General features: G+C 44.6%; 1 protein-coding gene across 2 annotated transcripts in view; it reads right to left on the bottom strand.

Moving 5' to 3' along the window:
- anks1b (ankyrin repeat and sterile alpha motif domain containing 1B) overlaps positions 1 to 26,350 on the bottom strand; it is a 222,899-nt gene that overhangs the window by 27,732 nt on the left and 168,817 nt on the right. For both annotated transcript variants that reach the window (XM_067254093.1, XM_067254092.1), the window contains exons 14-19: positions 24,160 to 24,836; positions 23,674 to 23,799; positions 21,825 to 21,894; positions 19,705 to 19,811; positions 14,017 to 14,115; positions 6,893 to 7,045 (exon numbers count right to left, since the gene is read on the bottom strand). In XM_067254093.1, coding sequence (XP_067110194.1) covers positions 6,893 to 7,045; positions 14,017 to 14,115; positions 19,705 to 19,811; positions 21,825 to 21,894; positions 23,674 to 23,799; positions 24,160 to 24,836 — 1,232 coding nt within the window. The remainder of the gene's footprint in view (positions 1 to 6,892; positions 7,046 to 14,016; positions 14,116 to 19,704; positions 19,812 to 21,824; positions 21,895 to 23,673; positions 23,800 to 24,159; positions 24,837 to 26,350) is intronic.

The following is a 26,350-nucleotide window of genomic DNA, read 5'->3' as shown; positions in this document are numbered from 1 at the left end:
GTAATTTAATCAGGTGTAAATGAGTCTAGTCAGCAGTGATGATGGAACACCAGAGAGGCGTTTCATATGTACTCATCACCTCAGGGCACAGACCAGAACGACACGGAGAGAGAGAGAGAGAGAGAGAGAGTGAGAGAGAGAGAGAGAGAGAGAGAGAGAGAGAGAGAGAGAGAGAGAGAAAGACGCAGAAAGAGAGCAGAGGATGAGGAGAGTGGCAAGCAAAGAACAATGGAATCAATGGACCCCCGCGTCTCTCCCAACAACCAACATGCATATCCCTACCTCTCCCTTCACTCCTGCTTTTACACTGTCCCTCCATCCCCAGATCGTTCTCTCTCTCCCTCCCTCGCTGCCTCTCTCCCTCTATCTTCAACGCAGAATTCTTACCTGTCTTCTGTGAAAGGGAGGTAGAGGGGAGAGAGGGGGGGTGGTACTCCGTGTGAGTCGCTAGTCCACGCCGCGGAGAAGAACGCTGAAGTCTCTCTCTTCTATCTCTCACTGAAGGAGTGCAGTCTTCTTCTCTCTCTCCCCCCTTCTCTCTATCCTCTCTTTTTTTGTAGTAATTTTTCCTCTGTCCAGTTCCAAGTCCAAAACCGTATTGGCAGAATAGTAAAGAGGAGTGAAGGTTTTTTTCCTTTCCCGGTATCCCTGTTTCCCTGCTACACTCCTTCTCCGCCGATCTTCTTACTCCTCTACATGAGCTCTCCACACGCTCTCTCTCTCTCTCTCTCTCTCTCTCTCTCTGCGGAGGTTTCCGATGTTCTGCCACTCCTCCTCTCCTCCTCTCCCCTCAGCTGCGGCAGAGAGACTGGATCTTGTACATGTCGCTGCCTGAACGCTCTGAACACAACCCCCCCCCCCCCCCCCCCCGTCTCTCTTAATAGTACTGGTCTCTCTCCCAATCTCTCTCTTTCCTAGTGCTCTCTCTACCAAGAACAGTGTCTCCTTCTCTCCCTCTCTCTCCCCCCCCCTTTGCTAGCTCTTGCTTAATCTCTCTCTCTCTCCCCCACCTCGTTACTATGGAGACACTCGGCCCATCTAGAGACAAGCTGACACAGGCTGGGCTGGCACCCCAGGTGAGTGTGTGTCTGAGTTTGTTAGAGAGAGAGAGAGAGAGAGAGAGAGAGAGAGAGAGAGAGAGAGAGAGAGAGAGAGAGAGAGAGAGAGAGAGAGAGAGAGAGAGAGAGATGGGGAGAGAGAGAGAGAGAGAGAGAGATGGGGAGAGAGAGAGAGAGAGAGAGATGGGGAGAGGGGGAGAGAGAGATAAGGGCAAGAGAGGGAGAGAGAGAGAGAGGGAGTGAGAAAGAGAGAGAGGGGGAGTGAGAGAGAGAGGTAGAGAAAGATGGAGAAAGAGGGATATTAAGTATGTATTGAAGAGACAGAGAGAGAGATTATGTGTGTGTCTCTCAAAAGCCATTCAGCTGACATCCACCCCTGTCTCCTAGACTTCAAAGTAATCTCTCTCTGTGATCTCATTCTGGACACACCGAGGCAAAATGGTACAGGCAAGAAGGGATCAGCTGTGTCTCCCCAAATGTACATTATGGTTCCAATAATCTTTTATTCAAATATCGGCAACAGAAACGTGACACGACCGAACGGAGACACCAAGAGTTTTCTAGAGGGATTTTTTGTTTCTCCCGGGTGATCCAAAAAATATATGTTCCGGTTCTACAGTTAGGGCTAGACAAAGACCTGATAACAGAAACAGCTCACACAAAAATCTCTGTTCTATCCTCTCCTCCCCTCTCTCTTTCTCTCTACCTGTCCCTCTCTCTCTCCGTTTCAACATTCCTTATGCCCCAAGTTGTTCTGAATCTATCTGGATTTTCCCTGCTGACTCATCTGAATTTCACCATCCTATGACCTTGCACAATACAGGTCCTGTGAACTAGAGACAGACCAAGGGCAGGAAACTGTCAGCACTCAAACTATGCCAACTGATTCGGATACAATTTCGACATGTAGTAGACACTGTACGCACACATATGACGCTTAAGACAGGTGGGATGGTTGAAATGTGGTGTGTGTGTTGAAAAGAAAAATTGTGACAGCGTGTTTGGGTGGGTTAGAAATAGATAGCATGTGTGATGGAGAGATACAGTGAGCGAGACAGTGTGTATGTGTGTGTATGTCTGTATCTACCTGAAACCCAATCTCCATTGCCTGAAGTCACTCTACCTAAATATCTCTTTACGAGGTTCTACTCATGTGATACTGTGGGATAGAGCAGTCAGACCGTGTTAGGGTCTGCCACACAATATCCACACACACACACAAAGGCATGAATTGAAACTGTATCTGCCATTACAATATATTATTATAGAACACGCAGTCCCAAGGCAAATGCACCCACGATCAAAATGAACACAGTACGATAATATTAGAACGCAGGCACAAAAGTGTAGATGTGCACAAACACATTTTCATACTACACGTCCTACACTATTCATCTCTTCCTGAGGTGTGTGTGCGTGTGTGTGTAGCCGCTAAGCCTGCAGTGGCTCATGTACGCAGTAACCATCTGGGAATGTGATGTGAGACAATCTGTGCATTGGAGAGGTGACAGAGGTGTCATGATACATGGGAAAACACACACATGCATGCGCACACACACACACACAGACAAACTTTTATACACTCATCTGATTTCAAGTTGTTTCATGAACAAACACTACAGTGGTCTCTATGGTAACCAGTAGCCGTCATGGCAACAGTGTGCCAGTAGGAGAGAAGCGCTGGCACTATTTTTACTCGCTCTACGACTTCTTGACCGCCCACTATGACTGTCCTATGATTGTATCCTTGGAAGGGTCCAACTGGGCTCAGAGAACGGATAAAAGCACATTGTGTTTCTCTGTGTGTGACAGACAGAGAGAGAGAGTGAGTGTGTTTTTGCATGTGGAATTGCTCATTCTCCTAGTCAAGGTATTCTGTAACAGGAATGCAAAAGACAAGTCAGACCTTGTAGGTTTATGACACGAAAACACATGCACACACACATCCGAGCATCCAGCGTCATTCACACAAACATGTCTTCACATGTTTGTTTTCTTCAAAGCAACACGTTAAAGTGCACAACTAAATAAAGCCATTCACACAGGTACATAAACTGCATCAAATTACATAAAATCCCTACAGATACGTATGTCTACAGGTGCATGCTAGTAGATTACAGAAGAAGAATTACATCCAAACCTGTATTATATATGTTAGGCTACTAGATACACATACAATTACAGTCTCAAACCTGATGCAAAATCTCTCTTTTCTCACAACTTGATAGACACATCTAAAGTTATTCCTGCTGTAAGTGAAGACCCACTTTAAGATGCATTAAGTAGATGGTCCTTAGGGAAAATGAAAAAATACAAACTTTTTCCTCTGCAACTGTGAGAGAAAAAAGAAGTCTCTTTGAATCAAAGTGAATTTTCTAATTACCCCATTCTGGGCTGCTAAGAGCCGTCACTTGAAAATGAGAGCAATTTCCTCCTCCAGTTCTGCCATTCTAGGCTTAATGCAGCTTTTCCACTTTGGTTTGCGTGGCGACCGATGCGGAGGGATGAACCTAGAGGCAACCGCTCTATCTGGTGGACACTCAATGTAACTGCAGCTGTGTTACTGACCACTAGAGGTATCCCTGTCAAGCTTTCTTTCTTTTAAATTCACAGTCAGAAATGGGTTAAAGGTTTTGAAACTATTGGAAAAGGGTACTGTTTATTTATTATATAGTACTATGGAAGTAAGCAAAATCTCCTCAACAATTTTTCTACCACATGCGCTTGAAGAATTGAGCCAAAATTAAGGGAAGAACTTAGGCATTGGGTGGAATAGTGTGTGAGCTCCTATTGTGTGTGTGTGTATTTTTTTATCCAATTAACCCTTGTGCTGCCTTCGGGTCACAATGACCCGAAGGTTCACAACGACCCATCATTGTGCTGCGACAACTTTGCCCAATAAAAAAACAAATAAAAAGCATTTTCTTTTAACCTTCGCGCTGTGGAGGGTGTGAGACAGCCCGACGGTTAAAAGAAAGTGCTTCACTTTATTTTTGTATGAGGTAAAGTTGTCGCAACACGTGGGGGGGTCACAATGACTGAAGGGTCACAATGACCCGAAGATAACACAAGGGTTAAGAGGTTTTGCAAGCACAGTAAGGTTCTAATCCTGGCAGGCCTGTGCATATATGCAGACACACACACACTCTTTTAAACGTTACCACAATACCCATCTCTTCTCTATTGTTTCTCCGGACCCAAAGCATCTGTTGCCCATAGTGATTATCAAGTGATTACCAAGGATGGCAAAGGGAAAATCTATTATTGTCCCCTCCTTCTCTCCCTCACTCCCTCTCACCTCTCTTTATCTCCACTCCCCCATTTATTTGTCAGAGTTCTCTCTCTTTCTCTCGTTGCATCTCTCTCCTCCTTGAGGTACCGTATTTCTTCAAATAAACGCCGCGCGTTTATTAAATAACGTTCATTTTTGGTGCAGCGTTTATTCGAGGGCGGCGTTTAATTAGTAAGGGTGATCTCGTGAATTGTAGCTGCAGTGAAGCCATAGACAACTTCGTTGCTGGCATTGTGACAAATGAATCATGCTGCTAAAAACGCAGGTTTCATTTACTACCGCTGACCTCCTTGTCTATTCTTTGTCTATGAGTGCGGCAACTCCCTTTCTCATTGGCTATCAATTAGGTGTGCGTTGGTAGTACAACTGTTTCAAATACAGATGTTCTACATAGAAATCTGAAGCAGCATACCTAAATGTTCATACACGTTAGCTTTCAAACAGAAAGTTATGTAGGCCCTACATGTGTAATAAATAGGCTACTGGGGTTGAATTTAACCAATTAAATAACCGTTTTCAGATTTTTTGGGTGCAGCGTTTATTCGAGGGTGGCGTTTATTATACAACGTTCATTTTTGGTGCAGCGCTTATTCGAGGGTGGCGTTTATTCGAAGAAATACGGTATGTCTCTTTTTCAGATTCTAAAAGCTCTTTCTCTTTCTGTCTCTCTGTCTCTTTCTTCATTCTGTCTGCTTGGTAGTTAGAGGTAGCAACAGTGAACTCCTACTCTGGTATCACACACACACACACACACACACACACACACACACACACACACACACACACACACACACACACACACACACACACACACACACACACACACACACACACACACACACAGTGTACTGTATTGAATTATAACGCACACATACACACAAGCATAAAGAAACAGGTGCACACACATACACACACACACATTACATTCACATACTGTAACATCCTGTCACATCACAACCTCTCGTTATTGCCCTCTAGCGGTGCTCTTCCTCATAACACTCCTCTACCTCCATCTCATCCCTCACCACTGTTGCCAACACAAGCACGCAAACACACACATGCAGAGCTGGTTCAGGAGCATGACTGCGAGGGGCGCTGCGTCACTTTGGAATTTAACTGTCATATCACACACATCCAGTCACCCTCACCAACGTTAAGAGGGGCAGTCTGGTTAAGACCAAGAACTCGCATGCTGTGACATTTCCGCTAAGTGTGTGCGTTACAAACGCTCACCATTTTCATTGTTCCGTGCACCGCCCCTCTGGCCTCCACCCCTCTGGCCTCCACCCCTCTGGCCTCCACCCCGTCTGGCCTCCACCCCTCTGGCCTCCACCCCTGGTTCTGACTATCTTGACCTATCTGGGGGGAACGATGGGAGCTACCTGCCATGGATGTGGAGGCAGTCTTATTTGGGGTTCTGGGGTTAAATACTGCCAGAGTTTCCTGCCGAGAGACGAGAGGGCCTCTGAAGACTACGGAGATGCAGCCGCGGTATTACGCATCAGTGTACACACACTCGCACGCACGGCGTGGGTGGCATCTCAGCTGGGTGAGACATCACATCCCACATACTTATGTAACTCAAAATTCCACCTCCTCCAGCTCCTCGTTCATCACTTCAGCATGCACCACGTGCACCAGAGAGAGAGAGAGAAATAGAGAGAGAAAGAGAGTAGTGAGTGAGAAAGAGAGGAGATCCATCTACTCCTCCTTCTCTTCCTTCTTCTACAGTCCTTCTCGTCCTCTTTTGACTGCAGCTGGCAAACCCTCGTTGCAAGGCTCATCTGCTTGGTAAATTTACACACTTTTAAACGAATGATCGATCGATCACTTTTGCTGATTGTCTGGCATTATAAAGACAGAAGGAAAGACAACCGAGGTAAAAACCTATGTAGTCTACAATAAACTGCATGAAGTCCTATCTAAGCCTACACTGCTATTGACCAGTCAAACTACCACGGTAATGGGACACAGGTAGACGGAAGTCAATAAACAGGAAATTTGTTTTGCATTACACAACCAAGGGGTTTAACTTAAACTCTGACCCTCAAACCAATATACAGTACACCAACTAGTCATAACCTGGCAGGATGGCTGACACTTTGCACAGAAGGTACAGCCTTCTTCATGTTCCCACATGCACTTGGTTACCCATGGCCATTGAAGATCAGTTTACCAATTAATTGGCCAAACAAATACAGGAAATAGGAAGTGACATGGCAGAAAATGAGCACAAAGAAATGCCCTCCTTTTTTCCGTTCTGTCCCAGAATTCACAGTCAAAGGCTCATACATTTACATTTAGTCATTTAGCAGACGCTCTTATCCTGAGCAACTTACAATAAGTACAGGGACATTCCCCCGAGGCAAGTAGGGTGAAGTGCCTTGCCCAAGGACACAACATCATTTTAACACGACCGGGAATCAAACCAGCAACCTTCTGATTACTAGCCCAATTCCCTAACCGCTCAGCCACCTGACTCCCTTAATTTGACAACATTCCAATAAGTTAACGCTTAAAAGAAAAAAAACTGCAAGCTCACGTTGATGAGTTCAATCTCCCAGATCTTCTTGACCAGCTCCATGGAGGTGTAGCCGTTGATGAGGAAAGACTTGGTGTAGTCTCCCAGTTCCAGGGACTCCAGCCACTCCGCTACCGACGTGGGGTTGTTCCCGTCATAGCCCACGGGACGCACCTACAGAGAGAGAAAGGACGGAGAGAGAAAGGGAGAGGAAGAGGGAAAGGGAGAGAGATACATTGGTGACTCAGCTCCTTTTTGTGTGTCTCCTTCGTCTCCTTATTATTGCCACATGAATGTGCTTTAAACATTCAACTAAATACACGCATCAATGCTCTGCCGTGGCAACTCTTTTAGTCTCAATGAGTCAATAGAATAGACTTAAAGGCAGGGCAGGTCATGTTTATGAATTTGTTTTGTCATATTTCCTGAAATAAACTTCACACCCTGATAGCTAGCATTAAACCATATGCTCTCACACTCTCTAATACAGAAATAAATCTGATATCCGTGGCTGTCACAGGACTGTAATAAACACGACTAATAATTGCATTCGGACTGAATGCAATGATTGGATGGGCTACTTGCTTATCTAACTACCTACCTGCGCACACTCTGGCCGTGCACTATTTGCAGTCGTGAGGCAGTGCATTCATGTGTTTTGGAGGAGTGGCTTTGAGGGAGGCCGGGGATATTTTGGGTTGGACACTTTCAAACTCAAACCAAAATTGACAGTTTTGCTAAACTTACCTAACCATCCTTTAAGAAAATTCATCAACGTTGACGTTTTTTTCATGCTAATTGACTGGTGACACAAGAATTCACATCGTAACCAGACAGACAGAGACTTGACCAAAATGAAAACAATTCAATTGAACACTAGTCTGTATGCCATGCCAGCGTGCATGTGAACATGACCGTTTGTTGGTCTGTAATGACACACATACGTTCTCTTTAGCAATTTAGTCACAAAAACTTTAGAGGCAGAAATAGTGGGGTTCTTGTTCTCCAGAAGGGAACTGCAAAGCAAAGGAAGAGTACATGCTGAAAGAGGGGGAGGAGGGTGGCAGAAGGAGTTTTTACTTTTGAAAACTTTTGCGGGGATGAGAGTAAAGTGCTGACTGAAGAAGAAAGTCAAGGCAGATCCGCATCTCTCTCTCTTGCTGTATAATGCCTGCTTATCTTTGTAAGCTTAGCTCTCTTTCTCTCCCTCCTCCTCCCCCCTTTTACCCCTGCTATGGCAATGCAGTCTCTTTCACAGTCGGTTTCAGTCTCTATGGATACACACATCTAATCTTTATACCTCTTCCTTTCCTACTGTTGTTCCTCCTCTCCTCCTCTGCCACCCCCTTCCTCACCTTTAAGTGTTTATGTCTATTTCACCATGAACCAGTACTGATTTTTAGGCTACTTATGTTTTGTAAATGTAAACACACAAGTGAGTGTTTACATTTACATGTAATTTTATGTGTATTCATAATCTGCTTTAGTATATGTCACACTAATGTGCAATATTAATATGTATTTAATCTAATTCATCCCTTCTGAATGTTCCTAATGTCAACCACACTTTACAAATGCTCTGGCACAGGCACACACACACATATTAGAATATAAAGATATTAGTTTTTAAAAAGTTCAATATTAAATGTGCAGAAATCATTTAGCTATGCCCCCACTTCCTTTATTGGTCACAGGAAGCACAGGACAACCCTACACAACTACTGTTTGGCCAATCATGCTGCAGCCCTGCCTCGTATCTGGATGAAATACATTCCATCCCTTGCATGCATAGTCGCTGTCATATAATGTGTACATGTATATGTGACCTTACGAGTGACGTCACCGGAAATGAGATCAGCAGATATATGTTAGTCTTAGGCTAATGCAAAAGGGATAAGTTTGATTAGCTACCTGCCTGTGTTACCTCCACGTTGTTCAATAGAGAACTTTACACTTAACTACTTATTGAGTGGACATCAGTTCTTTACAGTCGCAAAAGTAAAAATTTCCAAATCAAAACATTTTCAATACATAAAAGACGTCTGTACATCCTTGTATGTAAGAAAGACCGGGGGGATGTGTCACAGTTTTCAGTTATGTGTAGTATGTTAGTATCTACTAAGATCTGTTTAAGAGATATTCACAGCTAGAATAATGCCCTGCTTAAAAAGTATTTTATGAATAATAACACAGTTATTACTGATTAAAGACAATTTGTTAAATTGTGACAATTTGCCCAATTATTTGCCTTGCTAAGATGTCACAATTTAACTCAAGCTATAATTTGATGCTATGGACATTATTACAAGCTACCTTGATTAGCAAATGTCTAAAGTATTTGCAAAACAAACAATTACAGTTCTGAGATAATGTACATGGAAGTAGGTCTACTCTGCAGCAGTTGATGACAAATTAGAGTTGTAATAATACATTTACATTTAGTCATTTAGCAGACGCTCTTATCCAGAGCGACTTACAGTAAGTACAGGGACATTCTCCCCGAGGCAAGTAGGGTTAAGTGCCTTGCCCAAGGACACAACGTCATTTTGGCCGGGAATCGAACTGGCAACCTTCAGATTACTAGCCCAACTCCCTCACCACTCAGCCACCTGACTCCCTCGAAATGCCAATGTATAATACATTATAATTATAATTTATTATATTAATTATACACTATGTACTGTATTTTTCAGTATACAGTATTTGGCTGGGGTACAATTAATTTCCAAGTAAAACATAAGTGTCTGCTGGTGTAGTGGTTAAAAACAGAAGTTAATTAAAGAAGGGACATGGCTGGTCTATTTGTGTGACCAATGTCCCAAAGCCATTCAAGCTTCACATTAAATCATAGCAGACCTTGTGCTTATTTTTTTCCACATTGTCCAATTCTTGGGGTTTCTTGTTGACCAAATATTTCTAACCATAAAGATTTTCCAAAAACTATTAACAGTTGTCATCAACTGTACTGGACATTAGAACAGAACAACTATTATGTTAGACAGCATCTAGAGTAGAAGAGTGAACTGTATGTGCTTTGGGTGGGTGTACATGGGATGGTGGACAGTCCATAAGCAGTGAAATGCCAAATGACAATTAAGTTATTGATATCTTTATCAGGGGATTTCCAATCCATTTCCAATCAAAACATGATTTATAGTCACAAGCCATATTATGATACATGCAATATAATACATGTTTTGTCTAGACTAGGAGTCGTATGGCCTTACACCAATAGAGTTTTTGCTCACATATTCCCATTGCTGCAGTGATTAAGTTTTCTGTGGTTCAGAAGTTTGCTACCTGCAGATGTTCAACTACTCACTTAAAAGTGCTCTCTGCTTTTATAGCACATACTGTAGCCTTTATATCTGAATGGGGCAGGAGAGGTTAAACATTTGTGATCTCTCCCCAAACCGATTAGTTGTTATTCACCCAACATTTGCAGCTGATTAAAGTATAATTTCTATTGATCTATTGTTGGAGTTCTTAGTGTCATGCTTATCAGTTTAGGCAAACAAACCACATTCCCTCCTTGACTCCTTGACCTAGTGTAAAAGCCACATTATTTAACAGTAGCCTAAAATACTTGCCTTAAGCCTTAATATTATTATTAAAACATACTAATTTAACCGTTTCATCCTTTCACTGACCTAAAGTGTGGAAATAATTGGGAATGTGGGAATATTTGGATAAACAAATATTTAAAGATTTGCCATTAAACTTCAACAACGTGTATCTGTACTGACTAGAGCCAGGGCTGTCTAGATAGTTCTTCAGATGTCTGAGTAGTCCTCAGTACATGATGGACATAATTTTTGTATTCTTTGAATAGATTTTCTTTATTAATGTGACTTTTAGACATTATACAGATTTCCTGCACAACTAAATTTACCATGGCATTAGTGACATCTAAATTTGCGACCAGCATCTAACACCTTTGATTGCTTGAGCTATTAACACTAAAAACAGAGGGCCTCATGTATTCGTGTAACGCTTTTGCACCCATTTCAGGCGTATTTGTTTCGCAACGTGGGCGTAAAAGCATGACGAGGTATGTAAAAACATGCCGCACTGAGGTAAAAGCGCAGAATGCCTGTCGCGGGAACTGAAAATGGCAAATTGCGCTTTTCCGTGTCATGCATATGCATTCACGGGAGGGTCAGGGGGAAAGTGGGAGTTTCTCATCAAGAGATGGGAGGGGATGCGTAAAGTTCACCTAATTATGTATTCCGAGGTATGTACAAAAAACGCCCGTGAAAGCGCACCTCTATTTTGCTGTGAAAATTCTGCGCCTCTTAAAAGCAGGTGTAAACCAGGATGCGGGTTTCTTTGCATATGCCTTCTGGTGAAATGGCAGCAGTAATCCGAGCAAGACGAAGACATAGTCCAAGGACACGAGCTGAAAGGATTTTTGCCACAAGGATCACACTTTTTCAGTTGAGTGAACACAAAGTGTTCAACCCGCATGCGCAACCCGCCCTCTCCAGAGGATTCAGAACGCGGCGGCCCGCCTGGTCTACAATCTACCCAGACGCTCCCATGTTACCCCGCTCCTCATCTCCCTCCACTGGCTACCCATCACGGCCCGCATCAGATTCAAGACCCTGGTACTGACCTTCCGAGCAGTGAACGGGACTGCACCCGACTACATCAAGTCTCTCCTGCAGCCTTACACCCCCACTCGTCACCGCCTGGTGGTCCCACCGCTCAAGAGCGCCCGGTCCCAACACAAGCTCTTCTCCTGTCTGGCCCCCCAGTGGTGGAACCAACTCCCCACATCCATCAGAGACACTGACTGTCTCCCCACCTTCAAGAAAAGGCTCAAGACGCACTTGTTCCGGGAGTACAACGGTACTTAGGAATGGTTTGCTGGACCCCATGTTAGTTTCCTCAAGGATCACAATGACTCTTGCTTAGAGCCTTGCTGCTCTTGTTGGTTAGTGGTAACTGATTTAAATTGTTGAAATATTTTTTACTGTTGCTTGCTTTTCTAAAGGTACACTTGCACTTATAGCGATTCATGTTGTTTAATTGTAACTTGTTTAACAACATGCTCTTGTGGTTCTTCCCTTTGGCACTTATTTTGGTTGTTCACAATATGTGCTTCATGTTTTGGCTACCCGCAATGTTTTTTGGGGCTATCTTGTTGTTATCAGTGACCTATGCACTTTGTAAAGCTCTCTCTTGGAAGTCGCTTTGGATAAAAGCATCTGCTAAATGAATAAATGTAAAGTCATTACGCGTTACAGATTAAGCAGCCATGCAATATTACAGTTACTGGAATTTGTAATTTCGGTCCAGATGGCATTTTTTTGTGTCGGTGAGGAATTCCGGAATTCCGGTATAATATTTAAATTCGCTGTTACCTCATGAACAAGCTCGTCAATTTCGTTATCACTAAATCTTTGTTTTTGCTGTTTTGACTTTGGTGCCTGATCCATGATAGAAAGAGAGAAGGAGGCCCATTCAATTGCGCATTTAAATGCTCGCAATTTACGGTATAGTGGGCGGAAAAAGTCACTGATTACCCGATGAACTGCAGGTTTGGTAAATATGACGTAAACTGAAGTATCACAGCATGTGCTATCTGCGGGTTGGCCATGGCATGATAACACTACGTTTGCAAATGCACGTACATGAGGGCCAAAGTGTTTAAGGAAATTGTGAAAAAGAGGAAGGCAATTAGTAAGAGAAGAGTATAATAACCTTAGGACGTTTTTTAATGATAGACATCCACTAATATTTTATTTTTTAATTCAGGCATATTACAGAGAAGCAGACACACAACACAGGGATTCTGGACAGAATCCTGATTCCCCACTGTCTAAAGCAGGGTTCTCCAATCCTGGTCCTCGAGGGCCGCTGTCCTGCATATTTTAGATGTTTCCCTGCTCCAGCACAAGCTCTGTGGAGGCTTCCACAGAGCTTGGAGAACCCTGGTCTAAAGCTTTGGCTTCACTTACCTTGTATCCTACCTGAATATGGTTCTTATAAAGTTCAATCCCGCCATCTTTGCAGTGTCCTATACTCATTATGCTGTCAGCAGCCCACAACAACAACAACTACAACAGCTTGGATACTACATATACCACAGCAAACATATGCTTGAAAAGTTTCCTCTAATGAAAACAATGCAAGTCTAGAGAGGTCAGATTGATAAATGATAACTCATCAGAATTTTGACTTTCCTAAAGTTTCAAGAAGTTCAAAAACGTTCAAGATTTTCTTCTGTGTCTATGATGCTGAATACTATGAGAGAACAGAAAAGCATTAGTGGTCTGTCTGTACAGCACCAGTATTTTTGTGTATGTGAACATTCTGTATTTACTCCTTTGCAATTGTATGTAAACAGTATCTACAAGAATTAAAGTCACAACGTAAAGCCAGGTTTAAAGTAAGGTTTAGGACCCATTGATCTATGACAAGCATTGATCCACCCCCTTCCTTTGCTGCAGGAACTCTCAAAAAAGTTGAATAACTACTACTAACCTGGACAGTACAGGACCTCATGTTTACATTAAAAGTAAAATGCACTAGAGCTATGATCTGACCTGATCATTTAAGTCTGACCTGAACTGAGGCCTTTCAAGACTAGCCCAAATCTGAGGGCCCGTATTATTGTTAGAACATCCAGACCAGGCCAGAGCATAGCAGAGGCTTAAAGCAACCAGGCGGGACTCTAGCCCGACTCAGCCCAAACCCAACTGGTCCCCTGAACCATGACCACACTACTCCCTCCCTCTTCCCCTGAGCTGCGATCATGCAGCGAGGAGAGAATAGAGGCACTTGTTCACAGAAGTGCCAAGATTCAGTTGACAACTTTGGCTTCACCTTAGCTTAACAGATGACGGTAAAAATCCCATAAATAAATAACAATAAGTATGTTCATTTGCCAGACACTTTTATCCAAAGCAACATACAGGGGATTTGAACCTGCGACCTCACATCTGTATCAATCAAATTGCACTACCACTGAGACATACCCATTAGTTGATTATCACAGTAACAACCTTGTCTGAAAGTAACTTAACTTAACCAGTCAAACAAAGCCCGGTCCCAATTCGGTCCAAATAAATTGACGGAAAACCAAAACCTCACACTTGATGTTTGTGTATGTGTGTGTGTGTATATCGTACGACTCTTACCCTGGGCAGAAGGCGTATGGCCTGCAGGAGGCGCTGTCTGTGGGCCGAGTTGAGGATCCCGATTTCCAAAAGATCCTGGTCCTCCACCACGTTACTGCCCTGAGGAGACCACAAGAGAGAACATTATCAGCACCTCACCATGTGTGTGTCACATCACTCATCCCATCTGCAATGCGTGCTCAAGGGTTCATGAATTTCTCAAATCAAAACCAGATTGCCTTTTGATACTTTATTGATGCCGGATAGTCAGTTGAGACCAAAGTCTCATTTGCAAGTATGCGCTGAGATACAGGAAGTAAACACGCAATGTCACAGAGATGACACAAACCAAACCCAAGAAGAAAGAAAGCATTGTGGCTCATGATAAAGGCACAATTTCACACACAACAGTTGCAATTTACATATAACATATACTACACATACGCAGAATTCATTCTACTACAGGATATTTGTGATGGAGCCATGTGATCAACCCTGATTATTTACTGGCATTTAGTGAAGCTTGAAGCAAGTCATGTCTAGGCCTCATTTGCAGGACATGGTCAAAAGAATGATCAAAATAGAAATGGTGATTACAACACATGCAACTTCACATAACTTGAAATCAAAGTGATGTTGGCAGAGATTGAGTTCAGTAAAGGCCTGAGAAGTGGACATTAAATACTGTTGTGCTTTGTCTTGCACACTCATGACAGGGCTTCTTCACAAGGGGGTACAGGACTGATCTTAGCTAGCTATTATCGGAGAGAGGTTGGTATTAAAGTAAGCTGTTACCTTTCTTTGAGAAAATAAAAAAAGTGTGTTTTCTCCTTCTGTCAAGGTTGAATTTTGCTTATGTTTGCATCCAGGTGTCATTCACCTGTGTTGATACTTTATTTAAGAGATTTATAGTATGCTTCCTTCTAGGTTGTAGTATGAGATGTGACGAGGATGATGAAGACAGATCACATACACCACAGTTGATCAGATGAGGTAAAATTTGATAGTTCAAAAGTCGTATATTGCCAAGGAGCTCATTCATTAAGCTTTTCAGTTCGATATTTTTTTATGCGAAAAAAACGTATCACCCCTCCACATAAGTTAAAAACACACAGTTTGCTATAGAAAACCCTTTTTAACTACAGAAGAACGCAATATTTGTCTCATATACTGCCATTTTTAGTGCTGTGTGCAAACATCATAACCTACAAACGATGTAACTGCTTTGGATGTCACACAAGCACCTAGAGTTAAGCAAACCATTTCTCATCTCAATAGATGTTAAAACATCGTATTTGTTTTATAAACAATTAAGTTAATTAAGATATTGGAAAAATCACACTTTTTGGAAATGCTAGGTGGGAGGCTTTTCTTGAAAGCATATTGTATTTTTTATAGAAGCAATAGAAATGTCTTATAATCAGTAACTGTTGTTACAAAATTGTAGTTACTTTTTAACCTCATACACCCCCCCCACACACACACACACTTCAGCCCCTACCCCCATCAATGATGTCATGCCCCTACCCCCTGCATGATGACTGGTAACCTTCAGAAAGGGGTGTGTGTGTGTGTGTGGAGGGGGGGGGGGGGGGTAATGACTGTAGTTGTAGGAGGGGTGTGTGTGTGTGTTCATTTTTAGGTTAACTTTGACTTTCAAGATGACACACACACGATTACAGACACCCAGACATATAATATATCAATCTCTTTCACATAAAACCCTCATATGCTAATGCAGCACTCATCGTAACTCATCGTCATCCATTGCCACGACGACAGTCGCCAACCTCCTTCCTGTCCTACCATCACTCACCCACAGCCTTGTCCTTTACTGGCAGGGTAAGGTGACAGGAAACACCCCCTTCCGTGAGTCCACATTGAGAAACACATTCTATGATGGCCAGAACAACAACAGCAACTGGCAAGCCACAGCCAGTATAGGTTGTGTGTGTGTGTGTGTGATTGTAGCCAAATACTGGACACATGAGGGGTGAGTGTGAAGATGACACACTGGATAATGTCAGTAGTTTGTGATTTTCTGGGGCTTTTGCCAAAGGTTGGTCAGTAGAACAAGTTTAATTCGGCTACAGTACGATTCATCTAATGAATCTTGACACAGCACTAAAGTGAAAAGAAAAAGAAAAAAAACTTTTCAGGAACATAACCGTTGTTTCACTTATTTCACTTCCTGAATTGAGTGGCAGGCAGTGGGTGAAACAAATTTGACCCCCCACTCCTCCTTATAGACTTCTGAAGAAAATATGACGTGCAAACAGAAAGTAATCGGAGTGCTGTCCTGTAGCATCAATGGAACCCATCATACGCTGGAGAACCAAGTGTCTGCATCAGCAGAGTTACGGTGGTGGTGGTCACTTTCTAATCAACAAACCAACAGCACGTTACACGAACCCTAACTCACCACAATAATGTTTTCTGTTCACCCCATTTTCCATGATTTTTACACTGTAGGATTGTGTGGAAATATCCTGTATGTATGGGCTAATGTGGCCAAAGACACAAGATTTTTTCATCACCCTAATATAAATTAAAATGATGAAAATGAATTCTGTTTATTTTAGTTCATTTAGTTTGGCCATGACTACAGTGTGGCGGTTCATTTACATTTGTTTCCATTATGTATATGTATACAGTACATGAACACTGAATCAGTGTGAACCAATAAATTTCCAGGACTGACATGCTGTAACAGAAAGCTTTTACGCTAAAGAATCTAAAAAGGTTTTTGTCCTAACTGCAACATGCCTTAAAATAAATGAAACTGGAAATGAAACAAAATATTGCCAGTTATAATGTGTGTTACTTACATAAAAAAAGTGACTGACAGAGAAAAAGATGGAAAGAGAATGAGAGAACGGCTCACACAAAAGAGAGCATGAAGCAACCACGACACTTGAAAGGAATGCTGCATTATATTATATTACTTCTATATAGAATATAAATTATATCTAAAAGGCATTACTGAGGAGATCGCAGAGCTTTAAAAACTAAAGTTAAATAAGAGGCAATAGAGAAGGGAGATAAGTCCCTCAGTGCTTCTGCCAGCAACTCTTAGAACTCCTACTGTAGCACACGTGGAAAACTATCATAACGCTGTGCTGTGTGCTGCTGGATATGGAGAGACACAGCTTAGATATAACATGTGTGTGTGTGTGTTGGAAGATAAAGGCCTGTGAAACTTGTTTTGTCATACTCAAAATTAGCTCAGGTCAGAATGCAGCCAGTGTCTATTTTGTACGTAAGCATGAATAACAGACACACACACACACACACACACACACAAACACACGTTTAAGCAATGATGAGCATCATGACTTTCAGAACCTCATAATGTCACTCCTAGGGGGTGTTGTTCGACTCAAAATGTAACCAAGGAAGTGAAACCACCAGATACTGTAAGTAACAACGCAGAGTTACACCCATTGATGTGTGGGGTTATCCCCACGTTCCTATCACAACGTGTGGGACACAGGTGCACACACACCCGATGACTAACACGGTACAAATGCTTTATGCCAGGGAGGTAAAGTGTTGCCTAAACAGCTTCACACTCTGCTTCAGTAACAGACCAGACACATACCTTTGGTAGCCACACAGATGGCCAAGAAAAGAGAAAGAGAAAGACAGGGAGAGAGAGAGAGGAAAGGGGGAAGAGAGAAAGAGGGGAGGAATAATGAGAGAAAGAGCAAATAAGAGAGAAGAGAAGCGAAACTGATTAGGAAGAGACAGGCAGATGAAGAGTGGGAGAGGGAGGTACAGAGAACGAGAGACAGCTTAATGTGAGTTCAATGTTGGAAAGTAACCAGTAGAGGGTTCATCATTGGATGTATCACAGGTTAGCTGGGAGGCAGGTCGGGGGGGGGGGTGTACAAATGATAATCTGCCACTGCAGAGATCTTCCAAGTTGAGGGAGAGAGAGAGAGAAAGAGAGGTAGGGAGGGAGATAGAGTACTGGTGTCTCTGCATTTCTTTCCATCCCTCCGCCTCCATCCCCTCCTCTTATACAAACACACTCCACTTTGTACAGATCCATACCGTACAAGCTTGCACACACACACACACACACACACACAACCAGGATGCAGAATACTGAGCCAGGGCTGCAGTTGCTAGGGTAACCAGGGGAACAGATGCAGGTCACAGCAAGCAGAGGGCTGAGGGTTGTCTATTACCCACAAAACCCTTTATTAGCCACACAGCCACACATTCACAGACACACAAATACAAGTACAAACACACACACAGACACACAAATACATACACACACACAGCGACACGTGCAGACACTCGCTAATGTGGAAAATTTACACCAGATCTGGGTGCAGACTGACAGTTATCTGCACCCAGTTAATCTCAGGAGAGAGATTAATTACTTTAACAATTACTCAAAATCCAATATAAAGTCATTCAAAGGAATTGAGGGTTGTTATCTATAGTCCTTTGGTTACACCCCCCCCACACACACACACACCACTAAAGTGTACAGAATACACATTAAATGTACTTCAAGGCAGCATCAACAGATGCTGTATCAGGAGTCATTTACTTCTGATGTGCCATGCTATTAGACTAATGATCTATGAAGACAGGAGCTACGGTTGCTGGTTCACATCCTTGCTTGGGGTACATTCATGAAAAAGATTCACGCACACACAGATACACACATCTCTCAGTCACTGTCTCCTCAAAATGTTTACATTTCATTCTCCTCTACTCACTCCACATCTCCACTCTCTGTCTGTCTCTCTCTCCCTCTATCAATCAATCAATCCATCCATCAATAAATATCCATCCATCCATCTATCCCTCTTTGCAATGGAGCCTTAGTGAGATCTCTGAACAGGTGATTGGTGTGTTTGTACACTGTGTGTTGGTTCAAAAACATAGACAGAGAACATGCTGCATATACATCAACAACACTGTGATAGATTTTTTACTTATTTTACTTCCAGACGCACAGCTTACAAAACAATAATCTAACACACTAGGTACACACACACACACACGCACACACAAGAGTAAAACGTCAGTAGACCTCCCTGATTTTCAAATGCTCTCCCTCTCTTCCCCACCCCCTCTCTCACTGCCTCTTTCTCTTTCCCTCTCTCTGTGCTTTTCTCTTTCTCTCCCCTCCTCTCTCCCTCTTTCTTTCCCTCCACTAAAGATGAAAGGCAGAGAGAACGCACAGAGAGAAGTGTGGATAAAAGGAAACTCAGACAAGTAGTTGGCCGACCTCCAGACCCCTCGCGGAGCACGGATAGCCAGGGTGTGTGTGCACACCTAACATGTTGCACCTCGGCTCACTGGCCGACTCATTTTGCGTGTGTTGAAGCGCGTGAGCCCGGTTGAGACTGGCGCGAGCCCTGCAAGTTGTTATTTCTCTGTTTATGTGGCTTTGCATGGGATGAAGAGATCTCTAGGCTTGGGAGAGTGAAGGACAGCCATGGAGGACGGTGGGGGGATGGAGACGGGGACAGAGATGACAGGAATGGAATGCACAGACAGACGGAGAACGAGGCACCATGTCTCCAAACGGAGACAGAGAGAAAGAACAAGACAGAGAGAAAACAAGAAACAGAAAGCACCGGGGATGCAAAAGAAAGAAAAACGGGACAAAACGAACAAAAGAACAAACAGAACCCCCGACGTACAACAAAAAAAGGGTCAGAAACGTCAGACAAAACTCACCATAAACTGCACGTTGTCGAAGCCATTGGCGAGCAGGTGGTTCTCATACTGGACCAGGCCGATACTGTCTAGCCACTGGCCGACAGACTGCATGGGACAGCGGGGACCTATGAGAGGGTGCAGGGGCAGACGCTTGAGCAGGGAGTAGCCGTCCACGCGGTAACACCGGCAGTCTGGCTGGGACAGCTGGCACTGCCACATCATGTTCCGGGCGAAGTGGCTGTCGAAGGAGCTCGCCATGGTGGCGGCTGTTGGCTGGCTGGCCGGTGGAGGATGGCGGGGAAGGGGCTCAGGAGAGAGGGAGGGAGGGATGGTGGATGGGGCAGACGGAGATGGAGGGGGTGTGGAGTGGAAGAGAGGGGTTGGAGAAAGAGTGGGGGGGACTGGGGTAGGGGATGGGGGTGGGACGGGGGGGGGTCAGGGTTAGTAGTGCTGGAGGTGGAGCATGGTCACCTGGGGAGCGGGGGGCAGAAGGCCAGGGGTGAGGGGAGGGGGGGGGCAGTTAAGAGCAGCCTAGGGATGGAAAAGGGGGGGGGGGAGGGGTTCAAGCTGGAGGGCAGGTGCGGAGGGTGGGGGTGGTGGGTGGCTTGGTAGATCCAGGGAAAGCTGAAAAGCAAGGATGAGGGTCGGTGGGGAGGGGGAGGGAGGGGGCGGGCGGGTCGTCCGGGGGGAGGGGTTATATCCACAAGAGAGGTCCGCTGTCTTGGGGGTAAAAATCCGTGCACGGCTGCCTTGAAGGTCTGGATTGTTGGAGATCCGAGAACGCGTGTCACGGTGCTAGGCGCCTCACTCCCCTTTTGTCGCTTCTCAGCTGTTGCGTCCGCTCGCCTGTTCCCTCGGCGACAAAGCGTGTGTGTGTGTGTATGTGCGCGCTCACTGGTGGCGGTGTGTGAGAGTGTGTACAAGAGAGCGACCGAGAGCAGTCTGGTAGGTAGCTAGGTTTCTCTTCCTCAACTACTCCCACTCTCATCTGTATGCTTCTGCAGCCCCTCTCCCTCTCTCTCTCTCTCTCTCTCTCTCCCTTTCTCTCACTCTGCTCTCCCCCGCACTCTCTCTCTCCCTCCCTCTCCAGTACCTCTGCCTGTGTCTATATTGCACTCTCTCACTCTCCCCCCTCTTTTTCTCTCTTATTCCATCTCTCCCTTCTCCATCTCTTTCCCTCCCCTCCTGTCTCTTCTTCCTCAAGCACTATCAGCTTCCTCTTTTTCCCTTGATCTCCGTCCCCCCTCTTCTCTCTCTCTCTCTCTCTCTCTCTCTCTCTCTCTCTCTCTCTTTCTCTCTCTCTATCTCTCTCTCTCTCTCTCTCGCTCTTCTCTCTTCTTTCTCTCTACTGGGGCTTGCGTCGCCGATAATAGCCATAACATCAGCCGAGCCTCTTCGTCGGAGGGTTGAGATGCCCCCTCCCACACACAAACACACATACGCACACATATTCATGTGTGTATGTGTGTCTGTGTGCGTGCGTGTGCGTAAGTTGGGTGGAGAGTGCGGCGCAAACAGGATTTTCCCTGTGGCAAGCAGGGAATTCTTCCCAGTCATAAATGTGTGGTGGGGGAGAGATGGATGGAGAGAGCGAGGGACAGAGAAAAAGAGAGAGAAGAGATAGAGAAACAGAGAGAGAAAACAAGAGATAAGGAGAGATAGAGAAAGAGAGAGAGGGGGGTCAGGCAAGGGGAATAAGAGTGACAGGGTGAGAAGGGGGAGGGGGGTAGAAGAAAAAAGGGAGGGGGTGCAAGAGGAGAATGTAGAGACAAAGAAAGAAAGGGAGAGACAGAGCGAGACAGAGATGGAGAGAGTGGAGGGTTACAGCAAAGCAGACGGGGAGAGAGGGAAGAAGTAGAGGGGAGGGTGTGAAGAGACTAAAAGAGGATGAGAGAGGTGAGGAGGAGTAACAGAGGGATAGGGGGATGAGACTGATGAGAAGAGTAAATAGCAGGGGAGGGAAAGAGGGGTTGAGAGAAGGAACACTACAGACGCCAGGGTGTTTCCTGTGTTATCTCCTCTGACACGGTTATTACAAGTGTCAACAAGTCAATGAATCCACAGGCACAATACTATACAGTAACATGATAGCAGCTAATACACACACACGATCATGAAGGGAAACACAGTGCCCTCACCTGAAGCATCCTCCTTGATGTCCAGCCCTGTGCCGATCCCAGCCCCGATGGAGCTCATGATCTTGTCGATCTGGATGGATGGACAGAGAGAGAGGAAGACATAGAGATAGAAATAAAAAAAGAGAGAAAGACAGAGAGAGAGCAAGAGACAGAGACAGAAAGGGAGACACAGCGAGAGATAGAGACAGAGAGTGAGAAAGACATATATATATATATATACAGAGAGAAAGACAGAGAGAAAAATAAAGCAACACACAGAGAGGGAGAGAGAGACAGAAAGAGCGATGGAGAGATGGTCAGTTCACAACAAATATCTTAACAAGCATCATGTCTGAATGGATAAAGTTCACATAAATGCATTAAAGCTGGAGCAGCTATCCTCTGCCTCCTGCTCATCTATGTGAGATAAACAACATGAAAGGCTGACCCCAGGTCTGCTACAGTACTGTACCAAGTTCATACACTGGCTACGAGCAACAACACATCGCTGCAGATTTCATCATCTTAAATGACTACATTTTGTCCACTGTCTCCCATCCACAGTGTCCATCTAGTGATCACCATTCATTCAATGGTTGTTTGTGTCAAATGCTACATACTGTACTAGCGGTGACAAGGATCAACAAAAAGATATAGCAGTGAATAGGCTCTGTTAGCCAGTTCCCGTGAGCCGCAAAAACCTCTTTCATGGTCAAGAAACTCTGAGAGGGCACCAGAAAAGAACCGTAAATATTTTGGAATAGTAAAAAAATACTGGCACACCTATGTAATTTGGGCATGCTGCTAAGTTAACTTGCTAATGACGACGGTATCTTAGGTTTATTGACTGCTGTGGGCCGTCCCTTGTGGCAGCGTCGTGCTGACAGGACAACAGTCATGCTCCAAATGTGCTTTCTCCCAGATTCCTATGGATCTATTTTTCCCCCCTGGCAAGAGTTTTCCCGAAGCACATAATTAAACATAATAGGTCATCTTAATTGCTTGGAATTATGGAAAATTCAGCATGGTAATTAATCACGATCCACATGTTAAATGTGTGTGGTGAGATGGTGGTTTAATGTCTACGAGATTAAATTAAGTTTCACTAGTCACACATACACGCACACACAAATGAATGCAGACACACATGCAGACACACACAAAGACACACACACAGACACACACAGATACCCATAGATACACACAAACAGACACATGCAGACACACACAGAGATATGCACAGATACACCCTCAGACACACACAAACACGCAGGCACGTGCAGACACACAGACAATGCTATAACCCAGGGTTTCATAAAAAGACATCTTGTCTTTGTCTTTCTATGTCATCTTAAAAGTCTTTGAGCATGCATCTTTGTGTGTGTGTGTGTGTGCATGTGAGTCTGCAGTCTGAATGGCATGCAGTGACCAGAAAGTAATTGTATGTGAGTCAGTGTGGTTATAGTCTGCTGAGAAAAACAATAATGCAATATGTGTGTCAGTAGAATGTGTGTCAGTAGCATTTCTACTGTACGACCAAACCAGCCGTAAGCGCAAGTAAGCGCCGTAAGTAAAAAATACAAAATAAATCGACCAACCAAGCAAGTTCATATAGTAGATCTTCAACATTATTTGAAGTCAGCGTTTTTCTATCTCAGTCTATCTTGCTGTCTGCACTTTCCAGATATTATTTAAATATTTTACATTTTACTGATCATTTAGATATTTTAATCAATTATTATTTTTAACTCTAGATACAAGAAATATAGTAGTGGGTGAGATCTGGTTAGATCATTTCTAATCCATTTTATTTATCTTGATTTACTGAACAGCTGGGTTGACTGAACAGATCTAAAAATGTGTGTCTTACCTCCTCCCACTCAGCAGTAAAGGAGGGGGTTCTCTCCAGTCTGGTCCCAGGGCTGGTACTGTCTCCTGGGCTTGGACTACCTCCAGGACCCTGGCCCCTGGCCCCAGACCCCCAGCTGTGCTCCTCCTGGACAAGTACAAACAGAAAAAGGGAGAGCAGAATAATAATTCACCAATTATTTGTATGACTTTTTACTTATTTGAAATAAACAAAGAGCTTTAGTCTACAATTTATTGAAAATGACCATATACAAAATATGTAATACATATGTCGAAAGTGATTAAACACTATATTAGATGTTTTGGTGCTCCCCTCAAATGGGCTGTGGTTATGCTTAGTGTTTTATTTTTTATTATTATTATAAAGATTATTTTCTTTATTTTATAGTAAAATTATAAATAACTGTCCATAAAATGGCCTGTTTAAGTGTAAGAATTTGGAACAATCAACTGGGATGAGAATGTGTCAAAGCTGAGCATATCCTACCTGAGGGGGTGAGACAGCCACCAGGTTAGAGTCAGACTTGGACAGGGATTTGGACAGCTGCAGATCCAGCACACTGCGGGGAATGGACCTCATCCTTCCCAGGGTGCAAGCCCTCTCCTCGTACCCAGGCCCCACTGCCCCGTCCCTGGCTACGCTCCCTGCCTGGCTCCCCCTAGCCCCCGCAGCTCGGGACGCCGCCGCTAACCCTTTCCTCACATAGGAGGACCCCGCTGCCGCCGACGATGGGGAGGAAGAGGAGGAGCAGAGGGAGCCTCGGCCCGCCCCAGCTGCCTCTGCACCGCCCTGGTTCTGGTTCACGCGTGTGTGGAAGATGGTCCGGTAGACCACCTGCGGTTTGGCTGGCGCCGCTGCCTCTCTTGGACTCTTGGGGGCCTCGCTGGCCGCGCGGGGGATGACGGTGGGGGGGAGGGGCGCCTGGAGAGGGGGGAGGCCCGCGACGCCGAAGTCCGGTGCCTGGAGGAAGTTCCCGTGGGTGCGGGGCTCGGCCACGCCCGGCTGCTTGCGGGGTTTGGAACTGTAGAGGTGGTAGGGCGTGTCTGGGCTCTCGCACGCTGGCGATGAGCCGTGGAGGAGGCCGGCGAACTGCTCGGGCACGCGGCTGTGCCTGCGCTCGTCACCCGGCCCAGGCTGGGAGTCCCTCTGGTACGGGCTGTCGTCTGTGGAGACACACACACACACACGTCAAAATGTGGACAGTACATACAGTAAGCTCACACAGCACACGGACAGCAGTATTTGCTTCAGGAGACGGGCTGTTCCAAACCTCCACGGGTTTCTGTCGAGGTACTCGTGGCTGCAGACCATGTGACGGTCAAGACGGACTCCTGACTGAGGTTTAACACCCCTGCTGCACCCGCATGTGCACGCATGCCTGCACTTGCGTGTTGTGTGTGTGTGTGTGTGCATGTGAGACATGAGCATGATTGTGCATTAGGCCATTTGTCTGCGTGCGCATGCCTGCACTTGTGTGTGTGTGTGCGCATGGGTCTGCATTTGTATGTAGGTATGGACCATTGACTGGGTTCTGTGAGGTATAATGACAGCCAAATGGATGCATTCAGAGATGCAGCTACTGTCTGTGTGCTTTGAGGTAAAAATAAGACCCTTTCCACTCAACAAAAGAAGAGTGAGTGTGTTTCAATAGTATGAGTTTGTGTGCTGGTGTGTCTATGTGAATATTCTCACTTTAGGTTGATAAGTGCATTCACAACAGTCTCATCACTGTGCTTCACTACAGGATGACAATAAGTATTTGTGTTCAGCATTCAAGGGAGCCATAGTTACTGTCACAAAAAGGTTTGGAAAATTGATTTGAATCATGCTGAAAAGTCTGCCAAGGGGATGAATGTGAAGTGGCCCACAAAAAGGTTACTCTGCTTTCTGTATTTTTAAACTGTCATAAAATGTATTTAATTATTTCCTGATGAAGTATTAATTTCAAGTGCTTGATAGTCTGTATTGTAACAGCTAATGTAAACACACTAAACTGACTACCACTCAGTCAACACCTAGGGAGAGGAAGAGGACAGGGGGAGGGGGAAATATAGAAAGATGGAGGAGAGAGAAAATGCTTCCCAAGTTCCTACAACACAAGCTTTTCACAGTTCCTGGAACTCAGAGAGGGCCACCGTATCGAGCCCTACCCCAGTCTGATGCTCTCTCCCCTGAGCAAACCCAGAGCCCCCCCCCACCTCCCCTTCAGCAGCACCACATATATCAAACACAGCATTGTCATGTCTGCCATGCAGCTGTTGTTGTACATTCCCAGCCTAGCAACACGCTTAACGGTACTGTACCAATGTGTTGTCTGATCGATGTGTCTCCCTTACATCTTGAGGAAATGAAGCACATATCCAAACAGACTGTCTCAAGTGTGTTGGTTTTCCTCTCACGTGTTCTGACGTGCTCTGATCTGCCTCAAACCGTGGTTGCGATATCGGCGGTTTCCCGTGTTGTCAGAAATGCATGGGCTGTGACACGCACCATCAACATTAGGTGAGTAGTGTCTCTCCTACACACACACACACACACACACCCTCTCTCTTTCTACCCTTCTTATTTAGCTTTTGTCAATCTCTTCTCCATCTCTCCCCAACCCTTTGTCCTTCCTGTCTGTCTCTCTTTCACCCTCTCCGTCCCTCTTTCCATTTTTCTCCACCCCCCCCCCCAA

The sequence above is a fragment of the Osmerus mordax genome, chromosome 17 (genome assembly GCF_038355195.1).
Source record: "Osmerus mordax isolate fOsmMor3 chromosome 17, fOsmMor3.pri, whole genome shotgun sequence".
Lineage (NCBI taxonomy): Eukaryota > Metazoa > Chordata > Actinopteri > Osmeriformes > Osmeridae > Osmerus > Osmerus mordax.
This window is presented reverse-complemented; position numbering and strand designations above follow the sequence as displayed.